General features: G+C 39.6%; 1 protein-coding gene and 1 long non-coding RNA gene across 2 annotated transcripts; one reads left to right on the forward strand and one right to left on the reverse strand.

Moving 5' to 3' along the window:
- Window positions 1-68: 68 nt before the first annotated feature.
- Window positions 69-20,871, reverse strand: impdh2 (IMP (inosine 5'-monophosphate) dehydrogenase 2). The gene is made up of 14 exons (XM_082519500.1): window positions 20,368-20,871; window positions 18,705-18,753; window positions 16,173-16,274; window positions 16,010-16,084; window positions 15,547-15,753; window positions 15,364-15,451; window positions 12,957-13,156; window positions 12,499-12,589; window positions 12,092-12,187; window positions 4,029-4,172; window positions 1,922-2,066; window positions 1,384-1,527; window positions 665-748; window positions 69-446 (listed from the first exon to the last, which is right to left on the reverse strand). Exons 1-14 carry the CDS (start codon window positions 20,463-20,465, stop codon window positions 425-427), a joined length of 1,545 nt encoding a protein of 514 aa, XP_082375626.1. The 5' UTR covers window positions 20,466-20,871; the 3' UTR covers window positions 69-424.
- Window positions 725-17,152, forward strand: LOC309697533. The gene is made up of 3 exons (XR_014273849.1): window positions 725-794; window positions 15,118-15,168; window positions 16,589-17,152. It is a non-coding gene; the product is annotated as an uncharacterized lncRNA (long non-coding RNA).
- Window positions 20,872-22,393: the final 1,522 nt, after the last annotated feature.

Genomic DNA, 22,393 nt, shown 5'->3' on the forward strand with positions numbered 1-22,393 from the left:
TTACTAGATAAGGATTCTTTAAAGTTTTAGCAAAGTTGTTCAATTAAACAAAAACAGACCACAGCCACTTATGAAAAACATGCTTTATTACTGGACATTTTTCATCTTGAAATGGACACAGCAGGGTTCAAATACTTTGAAACAACATGAAAAGCACTGGATATTTTCATGACACAATCACCCGTGCACTTATTGAAATGCTTTAATTCAGTCCTTCACATTTAAAACAGACTATGCATAGATGACACCGGCAGGAAGACTAATGGATCACTGGAAGAGTGGAGTTTGCGAGAGGTTGATTTTTACAGACTACTCTAATGAGAAGTGTGGGTGTGCGTCAAATACAGCTATCAGATGATCTGGCAAGTAGTGTTTTTGCATAATGTCTGTTGGAAGGATTCTCCATCAGAAGACAAGCTTCTCCTTAAAAGAGACGTTTCTCGTAACTGTGGGAGAAAGAGTATGAGAAGAAAAGATCACACGACTTATCCACGATACTCCCTGAGGTTTCCTGTTAAGACAGACACAGCAGTAGCCTGATTACAGGCGCTAAAGAGGAAGTTTAACTGAAGGCTTGTGTGGTTGTGGTAAGACATGAAACTAGGAAATTTGAAGACCATGAAATATGAAACTGAGGAAAACCCATGTCTGTGTGCGTGTGTACCTGTGCAAGCTGTGGACTCCGCCTTCTTTCTGAGCTGATGTTGTTCTCTTTTCAAATTTCAGGTCTCCAGAGTACATCATGGCTCTGGAGAAGGAAAAAAGAAAACAGCTGTTAGATGACAGCAGAAATGGTGAGAAATTAAGTACAATATAAAACTTAGGGAAATAAGAATAAAGCTGGACATCAAATTTCTGTGAAATACAAGATAATGGCCAAGCTATAGAACTTGTAATACACCTGACTGTACTTGGTCAGCCACATCACACTAATGTGATTTACAAAATGTGTCAAGTACATCAGATTCAAACTTCGTAATGAATTCCTTCCCCCCCCTATAACTGTCAATGTATTTGTCGTCAAAAACATTTCTGCAAAAAAAAAAAAAAAAAAAAAATTTGTTGAGCACCACTTTGGTCCCCAATCTTCCCCCACACTCTCTCCCAGCTGCCCTGTCTACTCCCTGCTGTGCTATCTGATAAAAGCAACCAAAAAAAAAAGTTCAAAAACCTTTCTGTATGATGTACAAATGAAAGTGTTTATTTAGACAGTAAAATTCATACTGCATATCGATCATGATTTATGCTTCAAATATCACTGGACATTTAATCACTTTTTTTATTGGCTTGCTTCTGAGTATTTAAACATTCATTTTTCTTCTCGTGTGGCTGTTTGAGTTCTCTCAGAGTGCAGCGTTAACTCTGACAGGTTTGTGTTTTTACCTGAGTTGGGTTAGGCTTTTAGCTCCGATGTCCTGGCAGGAGTGCTGAATGCCAGCGAGCAGGTAAGGAACAAACTTGTGGATGGAGCCTTTGTCCTGCACAGCTCCGGAAACACCCTGAGCGACTTTAATCTTATCGTTCTCACTGGGAGGGGAGAGGAGGGAGAAAGGAGTGAGTAGTGTGGAGAGAACCCCTTGTTAGGCAACCTACTGCTCACTGATAGCATATCAACTTCAACAGCCTGTTTAGACCAGTTTGTTCAGTGAACATCTTTGTAAGCTCGTTAGAGGTTGTCTATTAGATGAAGGTTTTTTTTTGTTTGTTTTTTTTTTTAAAGTGAAATGCCAGCGCCATACTTTTCTAGCAGGCTCATCATTCTTTACCACCACATAGCAGTACAACAGCTGTGTTCTGCAAACCACTGAAAATGAAATGAGGAAGTGTTGTCTGCTGGGGAAAACTGGCAAAGAAAGGCCCAACAACGTGACAGGCAGACTGGCTGTGTAAGGTGGACAGCCCCTTGTTGTATTACTGATACCTGAAGTATCTGGTCTGGGAGCCCAGGTTTTTGTCCATGGCGTCCAGGGAGCCCATGCCACGGTATTTCTTCAGCCTGATGCCATCAGAGAAGAAATATTCACCAGGAGCTTCACTAGTAGCAGCCAGCAGAGAACCCATCATCACTGGACACACAGAAAAAGAAAGTTACTGAAACATTTAACTCTATCATATATATAAAAAAAAAGTCAAAGATAAAATTGTGCCGAGATTACAACAATGAGGTGATTGATTTTTTTTTTTTAAATTTGCTCTTTCCACAGTCAGACTTTACCTTCTCACTAACTGTAGGGTGCAGTTAGTATTAGAGATAGACCGATCCGATATTACGTATCGGTCCGTTACTGACCTAAATTACTGGATCGGATATCGGAGAGAAATAAAAAACGTAATCCGATCCGAAGTATCACAAAGTCACCTCACAAAACGCGCTACTTGGCGTAACCCAGCTCGGCGCATCGGAGCAGTATGTGTCACGTGACAGAGCGGCTGTTGTCTGCGAGACCTGTCGGCGGTCTGGTGGAGTATTTGGAGCCTCGCTACATGCTTCCTAACCGCGGCATTTCATCTCGGCCAAAACTATCCCAGAGAAGTAAAGCAAGTGTGTAAGTTCATGCCTAAATGTTTGCATAGTATTTCCACGTTAAGCTTAACAACTGATATATTGAGCCACAGCTGGACTGGCAATCGGAGTTCCATACTGAGGTGAAAAGGAAGCGATTTGTCCCGTACTTCAGCTAGAATTAAAAAATCAACACTACTTCTCTCATTCACTTCCCCTCCCTCCCCTGTTATTACTTCAAGCATGAAAATGATCAATGATCAGCTGATCGGCTTTTCTGCCACAAGTCCACTCTTTCTCGTTTGTTTATCGCCCACTTTGTGCTAGAAAGAGGAGACCGGCGGATAAACAACAGCAGCACGTTTAAGCGTGATAAGCTGCTGTTAGAATGTATTTAATATTACTTTCTAGTGTCAGCTGAGGTTTTGGTGGAGCCACGGCTGTAAAAGCTGCTGGTCACGATATCGGTTTGGATATGTGGTGAGAGGGAAACATGAAGATGGAACTAGGAGATGTTCTTACTAAATCATCAGAGCTGAGCAGGGTGATGGAGAAACAGGTTTACCTTTTAGGTGACATGAATGAGTTGAAGGGAAGTTATGAACTGTTTCTGAGAGACAAATAACACCAGGATCCTTTCCTACGTAGCTGACGGCTGGTAACTGTGCAGGGGCGGGTCTAGCAAAGTTTTGTCGGGGGCCAGGGGCACAAAGAATATTTTTCTTTGTTATGTCATTTAAAAACTTTGAATAAATAATTATCTGAATCTTACAACAAAAGTGGTCATCTGATTAAATGTATAGAAATCCATTATTGTATATAGTAACTAGTAAGTCTAATATACACTTTAGTAAGTTATAGTACTTTTTCCTTTGGGAAGGTACCATCTGTGCAGTCTGCAATTCTGTTGAAGAAAGATGCTGAATCTATTTAATTATTGTAGAAAAATAAGTGATTTCTGTGCATTTGTTTTGCACTTGCATTAAATTAAAGTTGATTACATCGATTAAGGGGCGGGGGGTGGTTCTCTAATATTTTTTCTGGGAGTTGGCAACCCTATTAGTTAGGTAGGCAAGTACTCTTTAAAATACCAGAATAGGGAGGATGGTGTAGGTTTAAATTTATTAGATTGATCAGTGTTGCTGAACTATAACATGTTTTGGGTGGAGTGTATTTTTTGCATACAGGTATAACAGAATAGCTTCAGTCTCTTGTTTTTTTTTAAAACTTGAGTATGAACTTATACAAAATGCAGCAAGATATTTATAAAAAAAAAAAAAAAGAAATCCGTTATTGATTACAAAATACGCTATATCGGATTCATATCGGTATCGGCAGATATCCAAATTTATGATATCCGGTATCGGACATTAAAAAGTGGTTTCGTGCCATCTCTAGTTATTATGTTGCATCTTAAAATTCTTTAATCAGTTCTTCAGTAATAAAACAAGAAGATAAAAATCAAGTTTTTCTTTCTCGTTCGACATGGCTTCAATGCATGTTCACCTGATGATCAAATCCATACCTGTGGATGCTCCAAGTGCTAGGGCCTTTGCGGTGTGGCCAACGGTCTGGATGCCGCCGTCAGCGATGACCGGAACGCCAAAACGCCTGGCATACTCTGAAACCTTATAGACAGCTGTGGCTTGGGGTCTGCCACATGCCAGCACTGTCGAGGAGAGAGGAGGAAAAAAACAGATGAAGGTGGATTAAACAGGTACAACTGAGAAAGGTGCCCTGTAAAGAACCTCTGTACTACTGTAAATACACAACTCGAGCCAGATGCACCAACTTGTCTTGACTAAGCTTGATCCTGAGTTTCCGCTAATATGAGCCTTTTAAAAATCTTATGCAGCTTGAAACCACCAAACCAAGCACAACTCAGCTATCCACATTAATGTATTGTGAGTAAACCTAGCAGTATGCGCCATCTTGCTAATGTGTCCTTTAGCAGCAAGCTCAGGCTGATAAAACCTTATGAAAAGTAATTTTGTCATTAAAATAAAAAACAAATTGAATTCAATTCAATCTGTAAACAATGTAGGGGATTGCTTCAGTCGGTTATTTAAAAACGCAGAATGTTGTCTTCAGTGACAGAGGCTGTGTGATGATGGCCAACATTTTTACTTTACACCTGCTCTTCACTTGTTGTATGGAGAACTAGCTTTAAGCTTAAGTGGTTGAAGTTGCTTAAAAATCAGCCGATAACACCACGGTATGACATATTTAGCTAAAGAACTGGCCTCAGTTTGGAAGATTCAGCTTTTCCATCATTTAGCCATTGTTCTTTCATATGTCTGACAGTTTGAGAAGGCAAGAGGAAAGAAATCTCCACTGACTAATAATAGGACAAACTGTTCAACGTTTAGAAAAAAGAAACAAAGTGAATGAGCAGACAAACTGGGAACATGTCTGTTATGTTTGTTAAATGTGAAAATGAGGAAGTTAAATTTGTCACATCAGCAGAGAAATACCACACTGCTCTAAGAATCAAACTCTCATAATACACGCTGCCTGTAGCTGCAGAGGACTCTTCAGTGGATTTCAAAGCCATTTTTCAAAAGATCAACTACTCTAATATTAAGCAACAGAAGTAAAGTGCCAAAACACAAATATCCCAACATTCCAATTCCTTTTATTAAACCGCTGAACTCGTCATTTCCTTCCAACTCAGGACTGCAAGGTACTTACCAGCACTAATGATTCCAGTGTTTCCCCACACAGACTTTAGTTGGGTGGGCCAGCAAGGTATATTTACTGCCAACCAGGTTTTGGTTGTTCAATCTATCCGGGTTGCCGTTGTTGCAGCCCTCGATATCAATCAGCTGCATCCCTCTACAGAGGATCTCGGACTCTATCTTGGACTGCAGCTGGCGAAGAGAGTGCTTCTGCTGCAAGCTGGAGAACCACCAAAACCACAGCCTCCAGCAGGTGAACAACTAGAAAAACTGCCAAGCTCACCAAGGCTGCGGAGCGGAAGGACTCATGTCCCCAGCTTAAGACCAAGACGAGTAAAAATCTAGTGCTCAATAAAGTGGCAGTTCTTTAATCTGATTATGTGGGGAAATACTGGATCCCTATTTATTTTCTACTCTGCTTCTATTCAGTGAAAAACACAAAAACGTTTCAGAGGGAACTGTTATCATATGCAATGGCCGTACTCTAAAACAGTGAAGCTCAATAGGTTCAAGCTACAAATCTTTACTATTCTACTCTGTTTTGACTCGTGAAAAGCAGGGTCAAAGCAGAAACGAACCCACAAAGCAGGTGAGTGCAGATTAATTTTCAGCCAAAAACAGTGGCAGCGACTTCTTTAACATCTTTCCCCACATTGTAGACAAAGGTGATTAATTCTTATCATTTATATCCTTAAGCAAAGTCTGTCCCAACCAGCACACAAACATGACCACAAGTGCTGAACAGAGACACCCTGTGGTAGCTAGTCACACCATCTAGTAATCCTCTGCTTTTTATTTTGTTCCAATGTTAGGAATGTGTGTTAGACATGGATGAGACGCCTAACACAATAAGCAGTGGCCTTTGAACCCAGCCACTATCTCACCAATAGTATCTTTACATTTGTGTCTCAATCTGATGGCTTCAAACAGAAATCAAAAGGTCAGGAAAGTGGGTGGAAGAAGAGCAACATTCACTCAGCATTAGGGATGGGTATCGTTTAGGTTTTATCCGATACCAGTACCAAACCGGTACTTTTGAAACGGTGCCGGTGCTTAAAGAATGGAGAACACAAAATTGGTTCAAAAACCTCTCATGTTCAGCTGGTTTTTTTTGTAAAAAAAAAGATAACAATGTTAGCCTTTTCTGCAGCTATAGGGGATTTATGGTATCACTCTTGGCTGGAAGTGATACCATACTTTTTCAATGGAAAAAAAAAAAAACTGTCCAAAGACCTCTCGTGTTTAGCTGTTTTCCTCTTTTTCTTTGGTCATTTTAGCCTTTTTGGCCAGGGTGAAGGGAGTATCTGCCATCAAACAAGAAGACAGCCGCATGTAACTACGAAGGTGTTTGCTAGTTCACCTTACATGCATTAATTCAATAACGTGGTTAGTTTACACACAGACAACATTAAGCTACTCACGCAGAGAATAACGGCTGCTGCCATCATCATCCGTCATCATTTCTGCTACACTGGCAGGGCTAGGGGCCAGGACTCTTGGGGTTTTTGGGGGATGTTGCTAACTCCGGGTCCGATAACAGGCAACCCACGTGCAGTAGATGTGCACGGTGTGAGGTCTCGCAGCAAGCTATCAAAAATGGCGCATTTCTTGGCTTTTAACAAAATGCTATATGTCGCCAGGTGTTTGATCAGATTCGAGGTGTTACCTCCTTTGCACGGTATCACCTTAAAGCACTTGTTGCAGACTGCTGAGTTTGCATCTTTTGCTGTGAAGTACAGCCAGATGTTGACCGCTTCGCCTTGGGCATTTTTAATCTGTAGCTCTGCTCTAAAAGAACGTACGTACCTGGGCCCGCCTACTGCGCTTGCAAAGATAAAATGATTGGCTAGAATCCAAAGTGTATGACATCTCAGGAAGAAGAAAAAAAGCACCGAAATAAAGCACAGAAATGTGCGCTGCTTTTCGGTCTGGTTATTACCGTTTATGTCAGAACCAGTGCCATAATGGCATCGGATACCAGTACCCATCCCTACTCAGCATAATCGACAAATTAGTGTGGACACACGAACAAGCAAAAACCCCAAAACCCCAAAGGCCAACTTCTAAAACTCTAGTACACCTACAGATGCAAAGCTGAACCCCAATTAATGCAGCAGGCTGTGGGGGTGGGTGGGGTGGGGGGGGGGAAGACACACTGTGATGATGGAGCCAAACCGAGCCTAGTGCACACCAGCAGGGGAACTTACTGGAGTATCCCGTAACAGTGGTTGGGGTTTTGGGGCTGTGGAGCTTTATAGCTGGTGGTACACTGAGGGGAGCTGACACACGCACGCACGCACGCACGTACCAGGATGAGAAGTAGGGGAGAGAACAGGAGGCAGACAGAAAGGAAGGCAGAAGGTAAGAAGATGGCAAGATGAAGATGATAGCAAAACAGAATACAAGCAAAAGGAAATGAACAAGAAATGCCTAATGATATCACAAGAATCATAGTCAACATAGAGACAAGTGCAGTCAGAAACAAGGAACAGAGAGAGCCTCACTACAGCAGACAAACAAAACTCATAAAAGTGACAGACTGATTCAGTTATAACATTTAAACTGAGTTTAACCCTTTAAGACCTACCATAGAACCAAGTCCACCAGAGCTTATATTATATTTTTACATGCTGTGGAGCCATTTTTGGGAGCATTTCAAGTTGCTATACATCAATACAACCATTATAGCCCAAACTTTAATAATATGTCTGCATTAGGTGCATAGTAATTACATAAATTGCAAAAAAGTGCAATAAACTACAAAAAAATTGAAAATCGTTTTTGTTTTTTTAACATATATTTCTAGTTAGAGAAATTTAAGAGGCTCATCCCTCAAAACTGTAAATACAAAAAAGTTGCACAAACTAGTTTCCCACCACAGGAAATTTATTTTGAGTGTCTTCATAGTTTTATTTTTGAAATACACCAATTTTTATACACTGCAGGAAAAACGAAAATAAATATTATAGTGCAAATTTGCAAAATAACAGCATATGCATCAAAATAAACTATTTCCAGCAGTGCAATATGAGTCCTAAGCATCCCAGAAACGACACAGAAAGTCATAAACTCAAACATAACTTTTTAAAACACAAGTATAGGCTCATAAGGCCCCGATCGTAAAAAAACTACATTTCCGCAAAATGACGTCACTTCCGGTTTCGGGCAGGTCATGCGGTCATGTGATAGTTCGCGCTGATGGACGTAGGAAGTGTTACAAACAGCTGATCGGATCGGCGAAGCGTGTTTCTGGAATATCGTGTTTTTGTTGCTGCAAGTGATTTTTATGCAGTTTTTGCAAAGCTATATGTGGGAGGAAACTGTGACCGAGGACAAGCTGATGGCATAAGATGTAAGTACAACTCCTCCGGTTTCATATGCAAAAAAAATTATTGCGCTAGCTTACGTGGTTGCAGAGCTACCGGGATTTAAAAATAGTTACGCAAAATGGAGCGTGCCCGCTCCGATCGGCTGTAAAGGGTTAAACAAAAAGCTTTCCTCATTTCCAAAAGGCAAACAGTCAGGATTAGAGCTGCAGCTAGCAATTATTTTATATTCTCCATATTCTATCAATCATTCAACCAATTAATCAAATAAGTAGTTGTCTCATTAACAAAAATATTTTGTAATTATTTATTTACAAAAATAAATCATTAGAAACATAGCAATATGTATGTATGTATGTATGTATGTATGTATGTTTAACCTTTAAGCCTCTATAGGAGCATGTGCTGTGTGCAATGAAGAAACACGAGCACATAAAAATTCTCAGATTTTCTGAGGCCCTGTGCTTTGATACTTTTTCTGCTGCAGAAAGCAGACCTTCAGATGAGTGACGTTAATAATAATAACAATAATAACAACAACTACTTATAATTCAGTGTCCAAGCTAATAATGCCAGGTCAGTGGCTGAGAGTTTTAGTGGCTTGTATATTCTTAGTGGCCTATATATATTAAGAAAAAGCTTTCATTTGTATTCATATATATTGGTACAATTTAAGTCGTAATTTATATTTTATATTAATCTAAATCTGCAGTATAACGTCACTTTAGTCTTGAAATAAATATGCTCTAGTACACCCCATACCCCCCTTTAGACGCACCCCTGTTGTTGCAGGTATTGCTGCCATATAAAGTAGGACAGCTGCTGTCAGCCTTCTGCAAGCTGCCTTATAAACATACCAGGTTCAGTCAGTCTGCACTCGTACGCTTTTTAACTTCTGTAGCTTTACTGTAGATTTTCATTGTAGCACCGCTGTTTGTTTTACACAAAGTTTGCATTTCTTTACATTGGAGTTTCCTGATCAGCTCGTACGTTTTTGTTTTGTTTTTGTTTTTTTAAATACCAATTATAGAATTTTCTTATCTAATCTAGTTTGACATATCAGGCCCAACAAAAACAAAACAAATAAAAAGGTATAAATCAATACAGTTCAAGCCATTAACATTGTGAAGCTTTTGTGGAAACCAAATTAAACAGCTTATCCAAACCAATCCCCATCCCAAAGTCTAACCTAATATTTAAAAATAAAATAAAAATAAAATAAAAATGTGATACTCAAAATTAGCCAGGTGCAAATGTTTTCAAGGAATTAAAATAAATGATAAAAGGCTGCTGCATCTATAAAACCTCACTAGCATACCCTCTGAGTCTGAATTGGATCTTTCAGCCAAAGTGATGTAGCTGGAGGGTGAAGAGCTTTCGAGGAACACTAAATTCTATGATGTGCCAACAAAAAGTCCAGTATGATTGAAGTGTAAGGCAGACGAGTTAAATCACAGAGAGGTAATACATCTGCCGCACAGGTCGAGGTTGTCAGAATATACTTTAGATAGTCTTGATTTTGACAAATACAATCTACAGGGTGGGCCATTTATATGGATACACCGTAATAACATGGAATGGTTGGTGATATTAAAGTCCTGTTTGTGGCACATTAGTATATGTGAGAGGGCAAACTCCTCAAGATGGGTGGTGACCATGGTGGCCATTTAGAAGTCGGCCATCTTGGATATAACTCCCCCCCCAAATAGGAAGAGGGCCATGTGACACCCACCCTGTATTTACTGTCTTAAACTAAGTAAGGAAGAGTCTTGCACATGAGGATGAGGTATGAATACTATCAATTACTTTTTCCAAGTAATCTTCCCCAAATTTAAGACCCAGTTCCTTTTCTCAACTGGAAGTGATCTTTTTGGTTGAGTAATTGCCCAGTGCAGTAATGAAAGTATATATTCATGAGATAAGAGCCTTACTGTGAGACTTCAACTCATATAAGTCCTCCCACAAATGCTTGGGGGGCTGACATGGAAACTCTGGGGAAGCAGAGGATGCAGTGTGTCTTATTTGAAAACAGCTGAATAAATATGAGGGCAAATTGTACAAAAGACATATCACTAAAAACTGAGAAAACTGTTGTCTTTCCAAAAAAAATAAACAAATAAATAAATAAATTATAATGAAAACATTGACTCCTTTTCTTGCACATATATGAAAGGAAGAGGGGGGCTGATTATTACAGATTGGGGTCAGAGCAGAGGCAGAGACAAAATTAAGGTGGCACTGGAATTGATACCAAATTTAAAATAAATAAATAAATAAATAAAAAAATTTCCACGGAGGCAATTACAACAGGGTTATCACAACAAGGGATTAAACTTGATATGCACTCCTAAATACTTAAAGCCAGAAAAAGTTAGACGGAAAGGTAGCTCCGTTTTGTCTAAGCTCCTGTGTATCAAGGTTTATGGGAGAAAGAGACAAAATTTTAAAGTGATTCCATAATAGCAGATAGGGGAGTCGTTGGATTTGTAACATAATAATAATAAATCATCTGCATATATAGCAATCCTGTGCACTATGCCACAGGATTGCACTACACCACTACAAAGACGTTCTGAGAGGTGGCTGAGAGAGGCTCTACTGATAAAGTGAAAAGTAAAGGTGAGAGTGGGAAAGCCTGCCGTGTAACAAGTTTTAAGTAAAAGAATCTCAGTCTTAGTACAAAAGTGATGCTAATGGGGTGATGCTGATACTCTTCACCAAATCAATAAAAAAGGAGTGTATGAAAAGCAGGCTAGATTTAGTATCATGATTAAAGAAATAAATGAAAAATAAAACAAATACAAAAAGCTAAACAAAAACTGAGGAGTACCTCTCACCCCCACCCACTAGGCCCCATTCCCCCAAAAAAACAACAACTTCAACTTTCTAACCCAAACTCCTGCTACACAGTAATAGCAGCTCCACAGAACCATAACTTAAGTACTAAATAGATGTCCCAGTGTAAATAAAACATCTCAATGAACATTAGTTTAAAACCATAATCATGTACCGCATTGTCTAACTTAGAGGACAAGTTCACAAAGGATGACTTAAAGTCCACTAGCACTGCAGCTTTATGCCCAATTTGAGTAATCAGTGCAGAAACCATAATAATTGATTGTTATTTTCTATAATAAAATGAGGCTGCAGCATAAATGTTTCACAGCCTATGATGTACAAAGATGATCAGACATCAGATAGTAGAAAGGGTCAGAACTGTCAACAACAGTTACCCCTGAATGCAACAAATTGTCAAACTAAGCAACTGGAAATGCTCACGTTTCCATCAGGAATCTCATAAAGTACACAAAAATACAGAATTAATTGTCCTTCAATACGATATACTACACAGGGTGAAAGTTTAGGTTTCCATTCTTGGTTTGGTCCGTGCTTTAGGATTCAACAAGCAAAGCAGACTTTAAGTACTGTTTATTGCTGCAGAAGAACTTTACTGCTGCCATTTTGTAGCAGAAGCTGCTACACCATACAGATCAAAGGCTTCAGACTGGTTTAGAGCCGTTTTATAAAAGGAAGCAGGAAGTGATGTGCCTGTTGTCTGTACAGTTTTGCCTTCAGTCACTCACCTTCCTGCGTGATGCAGATGGAGCCGCTGCCCATCCCCACTCTCAGTGCATCCACTCCTGCATCAATCAGATTCTTGGCCTGAGCTGCAGTCACAACTGCCACAGACCGGGTGAGACACAGAGGAGGGAAAAAAAACAAACAAACAGTAATTTTCACCACAAGCAACAGATCAATGAGCAGCAAATACAATCAAAGACATGAATGTTCAACACTCAAGCCCACTGGCTGTGAACAAATGTAGGATGTGTCGCTCCCCCTTTGCACGATACGCCTTTATCATGGACCATTCTTACAAGTGCATACATAGAAAACAGCATCCATTCTATAGTGAACACTTTCTTTTTAGAAAATACTTTCTCTGAATACTTTACATATGAAAATATTAGTGTGTGTAAAGTGAAGTTACCATTGCCACCGATGACCTGCAGGTTGGGGTACTTTTCTTTAATATATTTGATCATATTGATCTGGAAGATCGAGTTGCCCTGAGAGGAGTCCTGGAGGTAGAGAGATGAAACATAACATGATCTTCCCATTCAAAGACATGAAGACTCACCCAGATTGAAGATAACCCCTTAACAACAAAAAACTGTGTATTCTAAACAATAATTGGCAGGTCTACTCTGTCCTTCAGCCAAGCGACTGCTTTTTCTTTTCAGATTCCATGGTTATGCACACTGTTTCATTAAGTGGTTTTAGTTAAATATTTGTCAGTGGACCAAGGCAGGTCTCTTACTTGCATGACAAAACCAAAAATTGGTCCCAGTTTAAGCCCCGTCCCCAGTTTCAACACGACTTAATTTACCCCCAAACTCTGCACCTGAAACATTCCATGCCTTTAAAAAGCACATTAGAAGTCCTTACTAGTACAACCGCATCCACTCCGCTCTGCACCAACAGGTCCAGTCGGTACTTGTCGTCATCGTGTGTGCCGATGGCTGCACCACACAGCAGCTGTTTCCGAGAATCTTTGGAAGCTAAGGGGAAGTCTCTGTTCTTCTTCAAGTCTGTGCGAGCGATGATGGATACCAGGGACCCCTCTTCATTCACTATGGGCAATTTACCTGCAGGAGGAACCAAAGGCATGAAAGCATGCTCATGCTGTGCACTTAGAAGCAGCTTACCCTGTTCCTTGGTACATTTTTCCCCATCATAGGGCTTCGTGATAATAGCCAAAATTATGATCACGATTATTCAGATTTTTGCGCCAAAAACTTTTATTGCACTGTAATGTAAACAGAGCACTGCTTTAACATCAACACAACAGTGTTGTGCTACATTCCAACTAATGTACAAATCATTACAGAAAAATAAAACTGATCCTCATCAACTAAAGTCATGGCATCTCTTGGAAGAAAAATAAATCATTTTATAAACTTTACACAAAAAACAGAATACTGCTGTCACTTTTACACTGCATTATATTCCTATTAAAAATCTTTGCAAAACAATAAGACGTTTATCCATCTCACCTAAAGACAAAATAGTCTCATTCTACTCACTGTACCAGCATGACATATGTGAATAAAATTTAGCAAAGAGAGCCCAACAGATACAAGATTTTTAAGAGCAATAACAATATTTCTACTCTATATTTGGCGGTTTAAAAATCCAACATTGGCTGATTTTGTTTTTCCCCTTTCAGACACATGAAACTGATTCCCATAACAATTATTATGTGTAGTTATGATCATAGTTTATCCTTACTGAGAAAATAATGACAAAGCAGTTTAACAATGGTCTTGTTTTACTGTCACTACAAGTCATGGGTTACTCATTTACACTCTGCAAAATTCTGCTTAGATCAGCTTGTTCTTAGGTGCCCCCAACAAGGACGTTACAAAGTGCCCTCTGGTGGACAAACAGTGCAACATTAACATTAACATGGCGGAAAGTTGTTTTTTAGTTTTTACAATTTCATCTATCAGCCAGCTGATATATCGGTGGAGCTCTAGCAGAACACAGTGGCTGTGAGATCCCATTTGTTCCCCCTTCCACAGTTTGTTTACAGTGCAGCTCTATCCCACATTGAGAAAATAATTGCATGAGGGGATAACATATCTTTTGTCCCCTACACTGACTAGACAATGCAGTTGTATTGGTGATTTCAGTGAGTCTTTGTAACTCGGATAGATGTGCTGATGGACTCCTCAGGTTCACCTTTTATGGATGTCTGCACTGACACTGGATAACGTGAATCATCCAGTGTTAGCTTAGACAATGCATTTTCCCCCCCCTCTGCCTTCATGAAGTCATTTTACCACAGTTAGTAGAGCAGGACGATATGACCAAAATTATTTATCACCATATACATGTGAAAATTTGCGATAACGATATAACTGACGATATAATTGACACTAGACAAAATACTTTACAACTCCACAACTTTATTAATGCAAAAAAAAAATCTAATAAAAAAAATCAAAAATCAAAGAATTGATTTTAAGTGTGCCGTATTTTAAAAACAAAAAACAAAACCCAAAAACAAAAAAACCCCACAGTAATAACGACAGCCCGCTAGCATGCTCTACCAAAAATAGTGCTTTGTTGTGTATCTGACGGATGAAAGCTAAACCAATTCCACACCACTGAAGTTGCAGCATTTTTACAAACCAATTCTGGTTCATCTGTTTCATTCAACGATCCGCTTTCGCCCTTCTCATTCTCCGTCGCCGCCATGCTTTTTCCGCCATGTGCGTATGAAATCAAAGGCACTGCGCATGCACGTTTTACCCATATTCTATCGCGATATTTCATTTTCTTATCATTGCCCAACATTACACCGGTATTACCGTGAACGGTATGATATTGCCCAGCCCTAACAGTTAGTGAAGTGTTTTCAGGTGGTTGAAGAAGTTAGTTTGTTGCTTTGCAGATCGCACTAAATCTAAAGTATTTCCAAACAATGGATGAAGATCTGTTTAGAATAACAACCTCTTTGCCTTTTGCTGTGCCAGACTTTTGCTATTTGTTTTGACTGTTTGATATCTGTTGTTTATCTGTCTTTGTACTGTTTCTCATTCAGAGTACATCCAGGAAACTTTAAGCTGCAGCATGCAGGAAACAGCTGTGACTGGTATGTGCTGGCACACCGTCAGGCTGTGATTTAGGGACTGCTTTGTGTTCAACCAGCAGGGCACACATTCGCATTAACAGTCAATCATGTTCCCGCAATTGTGGAAAGCCAAAATTATGATCAAGGACAAAATCTGATCAACTGGCCCAACTTAATCATCATATTATCAGGTCTTACACGAAACAACCTACACACCTTTCTTACTCCTCTGGAGGATTTCATTGGCTTCTTTCAGAGTCACCCCAGCGGGGGCAACCACCAGATCATCTCGCTTTGTCATCACCTGTGAGAAAAATATTACAAAGGTTTCTAAGAAAGTGTCTCTAGAGCATTTTGAGATGTAAATTTCAAGATCAAACCAATTTTTTGCATGCCCACCTCACTCAGTGGAAGGTCGTGGTCCTCCACCTTCAGAAAATCGATGTCTCTGGATGAGATGATGCCCACCAACTTGCCGCCCATTTTGCCGTTATCTGTGACAGGGATGCCACAGAACCCATGGCGTGCCTTGGCCTGGAAGACATCCCTTACTCGCTCGTTGGGGCTCATCACCACAGGATCTGTGATGAAGCCCTGCTCATATCGCTGGAGAAGGAAGGGGAGGAAGGAAATGAGGAGGGGGAAAAAACAGGATGGGGATGTGGAAAAATAAAGATTGAGCAAAAAAAAAAAAAAAGGAGCGGTGAAAGGAACATAAAGGAATCATTGCCTATACTCTATAAGCTGGGAAGCAGACAAATACACTGCTCTACACATGCACACAAAAAAGACACGAGTTAAGAAAGATGAAAATAAACATGCATAAAAAAGACAAGAGACAGACTGAACACAGAATCACTACCTTGACTTTGCGAACTTCATTAGCCTGGAACTCTGGAGTGCAGTTGTGGTGAATGAAGCCTATACCACCTGTTAGCTGCAAGAAGAGATAACACATGCGTGTGTGCCTGAGGATGGCCAGATGTGATGACAGAACAATAAATGCCTTTGGTTGTTATACTCACTGCCATAGCGATGGCCATGTTGGCTTCAGTGACAGTGTCCATAGGAGAGGAGACGAAGGGGGTCTTCATGGTGATTTGTTTGGTGAGCGCCGATGTCAGGTCCTACATACACAGAAACACTCAGTTTAACCTTTCAAGCCTCACACAGTGGGGTAAGCAGAGGTGGAAATATTTAACCAGTTTCAGTTTAATGGCTGTGACATTACAACGTCACATTTTTTTGGACATTAAAACACTTGACACTATGTATCAGTTTGTTACAACATACCAGCACAAAACATGTCATGTTTTTAGACATGTTTTTAGAGTGACACGGAGTTTTTAGACTGTGTGTGTTTAGATAGTTAAATATTTGGAGCGAAGAAAGGCAACTAAACAGATTTATGAATGGCACTGACATTTCTTTCAACTTACAGGACAATCATGTCGTCTGAGGTGTTTCACCACCATCTGACTGTTTTCCAGCTGAGAGAAGTACTTCTACTTACAGCTATGCTTCAATAGTATATGTCAGTAGGACACAACATACTGTTTTTAATCTGAGTGACTGTGGAGTAAATTTAACATGTTCTCATGGTGACAGACAATATTTTTTTTAATCTTCTGATAAACTATTTTTGACAAAGTGGACTAAATGCTCAGTTTCAATTAAAGCCACATGAGAGATGCAAGTGACTTTTATCCTTTTTGAAATATATTGTCCATTACTTACTTTTATTTTAATAGACATTTGTGCATAACTCTTGAATTATGCCCAAAAACCTGTTTTGTGGGGTCATGTTGACCGTAGGCCTCCAAACTCTAACAGTCCTAGTAAATGCTTGCTCAGTGAAATGCAAGAGCAATGCATCAGTCACCCTAAAACTAAAAGAACATAAGGAATGCTTATACAGCATATCTCAACATGCTGAGCCACCTAAAATCACCATAGAAGAAATTCCTTCGTTACAACAGTCCAGTCCAAACATGAACACACCAAAACTAGCTGAAAAAAGAAAAAAGAAAAAAAAGAGAAAAGAAAATAGTTCAGAGCTACTGTTTAAATGTGCATTGTAAAAAGGATGCATATTAACCAAGTTACACATATATTTGGTCAGACTGTTGCTTTCTATGTCAATAACAAAAGGAAACTGCAGCTCTGACACAAATGTGGTTATGATGTTGCATGAACTAAGTCTAAGATGAACAAGACAGACTCCAAGAGCGCAAACCTCCACCAAGGCAGCTCACTCTCTAGCCAGTATTTACTTTGGGACTAGAATTGTGTGTTCTATGTATTCATTTTTCTCCTTTGTTCTTTTTCAACGTACTGGAGTGTGTAGTACAGTAAAAACAAGTGCAAAGTGCATGCTTTTGGTTTTTGCACTGTTGAAACCCATTTTAATATACTTCACCTACTTTTGAGAATAATTGTGTTTTTATGTGACTATAGTACATCTGTAACATTCATTGTACGGTTTGGTAAAATTAGTTTAACTGTTCAATAATAAAGAGCAAATTAAAAGCTTTAGATCATGAGTTTTTGCTTAAAAAAGAAAAATGTATTCAGGAATGCTGCACATGTATTCTAATTGTTTTGTATTAAAACAGTTATAACCTGTTATTGTACTCTACAAAAAAATGAATCACTGTACTCAAAAATATCCCAAGTCGACAAAATGTTGCCTGTCATTTTATGTAGCTCTAGACCTTCAGGTCAATCTATTGACCTAGAAGGAGAAGTCAAAGGACAAATGTGACATAATTTAAATCTTTATAATGTACTTGCTATATGTTAAGAATACACACCACACTTGTAAGAATCATAGTTTCTAAGTTATAAGGCTTTTTGTCAATTTTCAACCAACAAATCATTAAGACAATGACTAAGCTAATAACATGACCCCACTCTACACCTCTGCTAAGAACTCATTCGATACTTCTACAAGTTATTGTGTTTACAGAGAGAAGGACAAAAAGTAGAAGTAATAAGATAAAAAGAAGTAGAAGTAACTTAACCACCTTAGAGAAATGGTCATTTCAATCAAACACACTATCAGATTTCCTGCCCCCCCCCCCCGACGCCTTTAACCTTGTGAGCCACGGTGCTGTATGGGTTTATGCTGGTGCAGCCTTTGGTGACATTTCTCAGAGCACAACATTCAAGAGCAATAAACACAGGCGTTTCTCTGCTACAACCTTACTTGGTCTGGTATGACCAGCAGCTCATGAAGGCTAAAGTTAGTAAACATTAGATAGGTGTGCCCCCACCTCGGTTTGCCAGTTTTGTAGTTAGTTGGTATCCCCTGAACGTCACAGTGACAGCATTTAGAAAAAGTTACAGAGTCTCTTTAAAGTGAAAACAAACTGTGCAATTTATGGAAGCACTGTGAGATAACATTAGAGATGGGAGGCACACAGCTCATAATCCTCACTCTCACCTCATATGCTCCCACCCTGAACATTATCCAGCTTGGATTAGTATAATACTACAACATCAGCTTTAACCAGATTTTGCATGTTGGCAATTATTCGTCTGTCGACTCAACTCACCACTTGATCAGCAGTGAAGTCAATGTAGCCTGGCAGAATCAGGAAGTCACTGGGGGAGAAACAAAAACAGTTAAAGTAAAAGAAAGTTTAGATCTTTTCAGCCTACAGTTCTGAAGCTTCCTTTGAGATGTCAAACACTTTAACCCCCGATGTCTGACTAAACTGGCTTCACTCCAAGAGTTAAAAGGAATAATACACTAATTGTAATTGTAAGTATTTTTTGTAAATAGTGAACATGACAGGTTAAATATTGAGCAGGTGATTTTTAAGCTCAGAAATAGTTATGGCATTTGAGAAAAGAACACATCTTATGCAACTGCAAACTGGACATAACATGAATTTCTTGGACGGGGATCATCAGTGAGTGTCATGTTCACAAGACTGCATACATGGAGCAGAGTAGAGGCAAAGAGGCCCAGAAACAGACTAAGGGTATGAAAGCATGTTCATCCATGCGACCTGAGAAAATGTGTGTCATTAAGCCACAGCACTTTATTATGTATGAACAGCATTTAAAATCGATTAAACCTGGGGTTCCAGTGGGTCAAAGGATTCGCTGATACAGCTTTATTTTCTTACCCATTTAGAAAAAAAAGAAGAAACACTAAAACACAATTTGTTTGCTTTCCTTTTATTTTGTTTGTAATATATAACAGTTTTGAAATCTTTAATTGCTTAAAAATTGTTTTAATTCATCATTGGATTTTGGATTGCTTGGTCACTGGTTGGTTGTCAGAAATAATTACATTCAGATTTTATTTTTTTTTTTGGGGGGGGGGGGGGGGGGGGGTAGAAAAAACTGAAAAGTTTCAGAGTCATCTTGTGGATGATTTGATAATCAGTGAATCAGATTCTTAGTTTTCCCTGCTGAGTAAAAAGCAATTTCATTAAAGAATAAACAGTTTTGTTGTGCAGAGGACTACCGGGCCGACGTTCTAAATATAGCCAGGGTCCACAGGATCCAGCTTAACAACACAGGACTGCATGAGCCAGAGCCTAAATTTAGGGCAAGTGTGTGCACCGAAGGACTGTTCACCCCTCTAATTTCCAATAGGCTTCAACTCAGATTGGTCCAGTATTATTAGCTGTGAAGGGCACCAGTGATCCTTTGACGCACAATGCCCGATTTATGAAGTGAAAACAATTAAAATTTATAGAGACTTTCAAAACCTCACTGAACAATTTTGCTGGGATTTCCCTGCTAATACATACAGCTGCACAGTTACACAGAGGCAGTGGATTCACCGTGAAACGTTCAATCCTGCGTACAAGGCAGATTTTCAAAAGGCGCGAAATTTAAACAGCGAGTTCATATTTAAATGCCACTAGATTTGCTTGAAAACAAAACAAACAAAAATAAAACCATTAACAACGCAAAACACAGGCACACAAAACAAATTCTTGTTCTTGAAACTGACTGCATTCTGGGAAATGTAGGATCCTCTCTTTTTTGAGGGGGCGCTATCCCCGTTGAGCTAAAAGTAAGCCCTAGCAATAATGCACCTATTACACGATAATAAATGCAACAATTAAGTAACACCCTGATTTTCGCTTCATAATATTAGTAGAATGTCTTGAGAAACATGAACCACTTACATACAAACTTAAGTAGCCCAACTTGGCCTGCTTACCAGGGATACAGGTATAGAGATAAGGTCCTTACTTGTATGTGAGTCCGTCTCCTCCGTTGAACAGCTGCTGTCCCGTCAGCCCGTCATCGGGGACGTAACCGGTTTGCCCGCTGATCAGGTAGTCCGCCATGCTGTCCAAACAGCCTTCACCAGTCCTCTTATCAGCCTTCGACTGTAAATAAATCACCCTAACAAGCTGCCGAGGTGCGCATACAGAAACACAAAAACACTCTCTCAAGCCGCACCGGCTCAGACACCGACAACTTTCCTCTTTCGCGCCGCGAGCTGCTCTCCTCCTCGTTCAGTTACCCTTCAGTGCGTCGTCAGGCTCCTCCGTGCGCCCTCTTAGCAGCCTGAGCATGTGCTAATGAGGACCAGAAAACGGCACCGTGAGAGATATTCGCTGCTTTTTCGAGCCTCTTCAACCTCAACAGACAAGTGCTCATGTTCTCTCTGCAGCTAACTCCAGCACGTGCATCACTCCCGTCTGACAGCGTTTCCGACACTGCCGTCACATCCGGAAGATCCGCCCCCTCATATATATTATTTCATTGCTGTAGAATTTAATGAAGCTCCTCTTCAGTATTCATACAAAGTTGTATTTACTCTCATACTGGTGACTTGTAGACCCTTTGAAGATAACACACAGATTTCTGACATTTTTAGGGCTCCAATGCTGCTTAAATCCAGCTGCACTGATTTCTGTTGTGTTTCTAGTTTGTTGCCTACAGGGTACACTGGGAGATGAAACATAGTATGGCAAGGTTATCCCAACAGAAAATAATTATTTCAATTCATATTATTTAAATGTAATGGTGTCTAACAAGGCTGGAGTTTACAAGTTAACGAGTGACACATTAAATGCGGTGGCGTCTTTCCCAACCTTTTTTTTTCCCGAAGGTGTTCAAACCAAAAGAGTCCCCAGGTATTCTGAGCACCTTTTAAAAGTTCCAGGTGGCAACAAGAGTTGCTAAAGAAGGACATGTTAAAATAAATGCTTAGACTACAAGTTGTAACCTATGGTGGTTACATATTTTAAATTATTACAATAGTAACAAAATGTATTCTTTAATCTGGTAAGTTTATTCGTCAAGTTGACAGCTCATACAACGAGCTTGCTGGTCAGTTAGTAGTCTATAAATGACTGGGGTTTTAAAATTAACTTGATCTCCAAATCTTCTTATCTTACTGTAAGCTGCACTGGTATAGTGGACAAAATTGATGAATTTCATAAAGCTAAATGAATCTCAGCTAATCTGAGCTCAATCATCAGCCCCACACACTGTTGTAAAGTGAAAAATGTGCCTGCTCCAAGTAAACACTTGAGGGTGCCCTCTTCCTCCTATACAAGCTATGTTACTGTGTAAATATGAAACCAGGACACATGCAAGGTCAAGCAGAGCAGTGGGGCAGTGGATATCATCTTTGCCCACTACTACACTTATCTATTTTAGGCTGTAGCAGACGCTGTGGGCCTTGCACTTAACAAGGTGCCAATCTGATAATGTCAGAGTAGGGTTTCTGCACTGTGTCAACAATGCAGTGCCCGAAAAATTACAGTGATTGTGAATATATCATTTTAATCCTGTTTATATGTATATTTATTAACAAAACGTGTATGTCTTCATTGAAAGACTCTTTCAAAACATTTTTTAATTGTCAAGTTTTATGTATCAGGACAAAAATAAAATCGTTTGAGTTAAAAACAACTTCAGCAGTGTGTGAAAGAGTGCATGCTAGGATTCAGTAGCTCATAGAAGCTTTGGCAGCCATAAACTTGAAGCATTCATTCTCTTTATGGGTTTATTAGTCTCTCTCACATTGTTGTGGAGGAATTTTGGCCTACTTTTTTTTTACAGAGTTGATTCAGTTCATTGAGAGTTGGTAGCATTAGTTCATGCATATCTCTCTGTAGGTCCAGCTACAGCAGTGCAGTCAAGAGGCTTCGGATGAGGCACCTTGATTATTTTGTCAGTCAGTCTGTTGTAGATTAGCTGCTGTGCTTGTGATCAGTCATGTTACAAGATCCTGCTACAGTCTCAGCTGAAGCTTTTGTTT

The sequence above is a fragment of the Aulonocara stuartgranti genome, assembly GCF_965226115.1.
Source record: "Aulonocara stuartgranti genome assembly, chromosome: 20".
In the NCBI taxonomy this organism is placed as follows: Eukaryota; Metazoa; Chordata; class Actinopteri; order Cichliformes; family Cichlidae; genus Aulonocara; species Aulonocara stuartgranti.

Bases quoted from the DNA above. Each gene is read 5' to 3' on its own strand.
- impdh2 (XM_082519500.1), bottom strand. From the start codon at position 20,465: ATGGCGGACTACCTGATCAGCGGGCAAACCGGTTACGTCCCCGATGAC. The intron at 13,157-15,363 runs GTGTGTAGGTTG...TTCCTCCTGCAG, and splicing joins CCTCCAGAGGAGTAAGAAAG to GTAAATTGCCCATAGTGAAT. The intron at 447-664 runs GTACACACGCAC...TTTCTCCCACAG, and splicing joins GGAGTCCACAGCTTGCACAG to TTACGAGAAACGTCTCTTTT.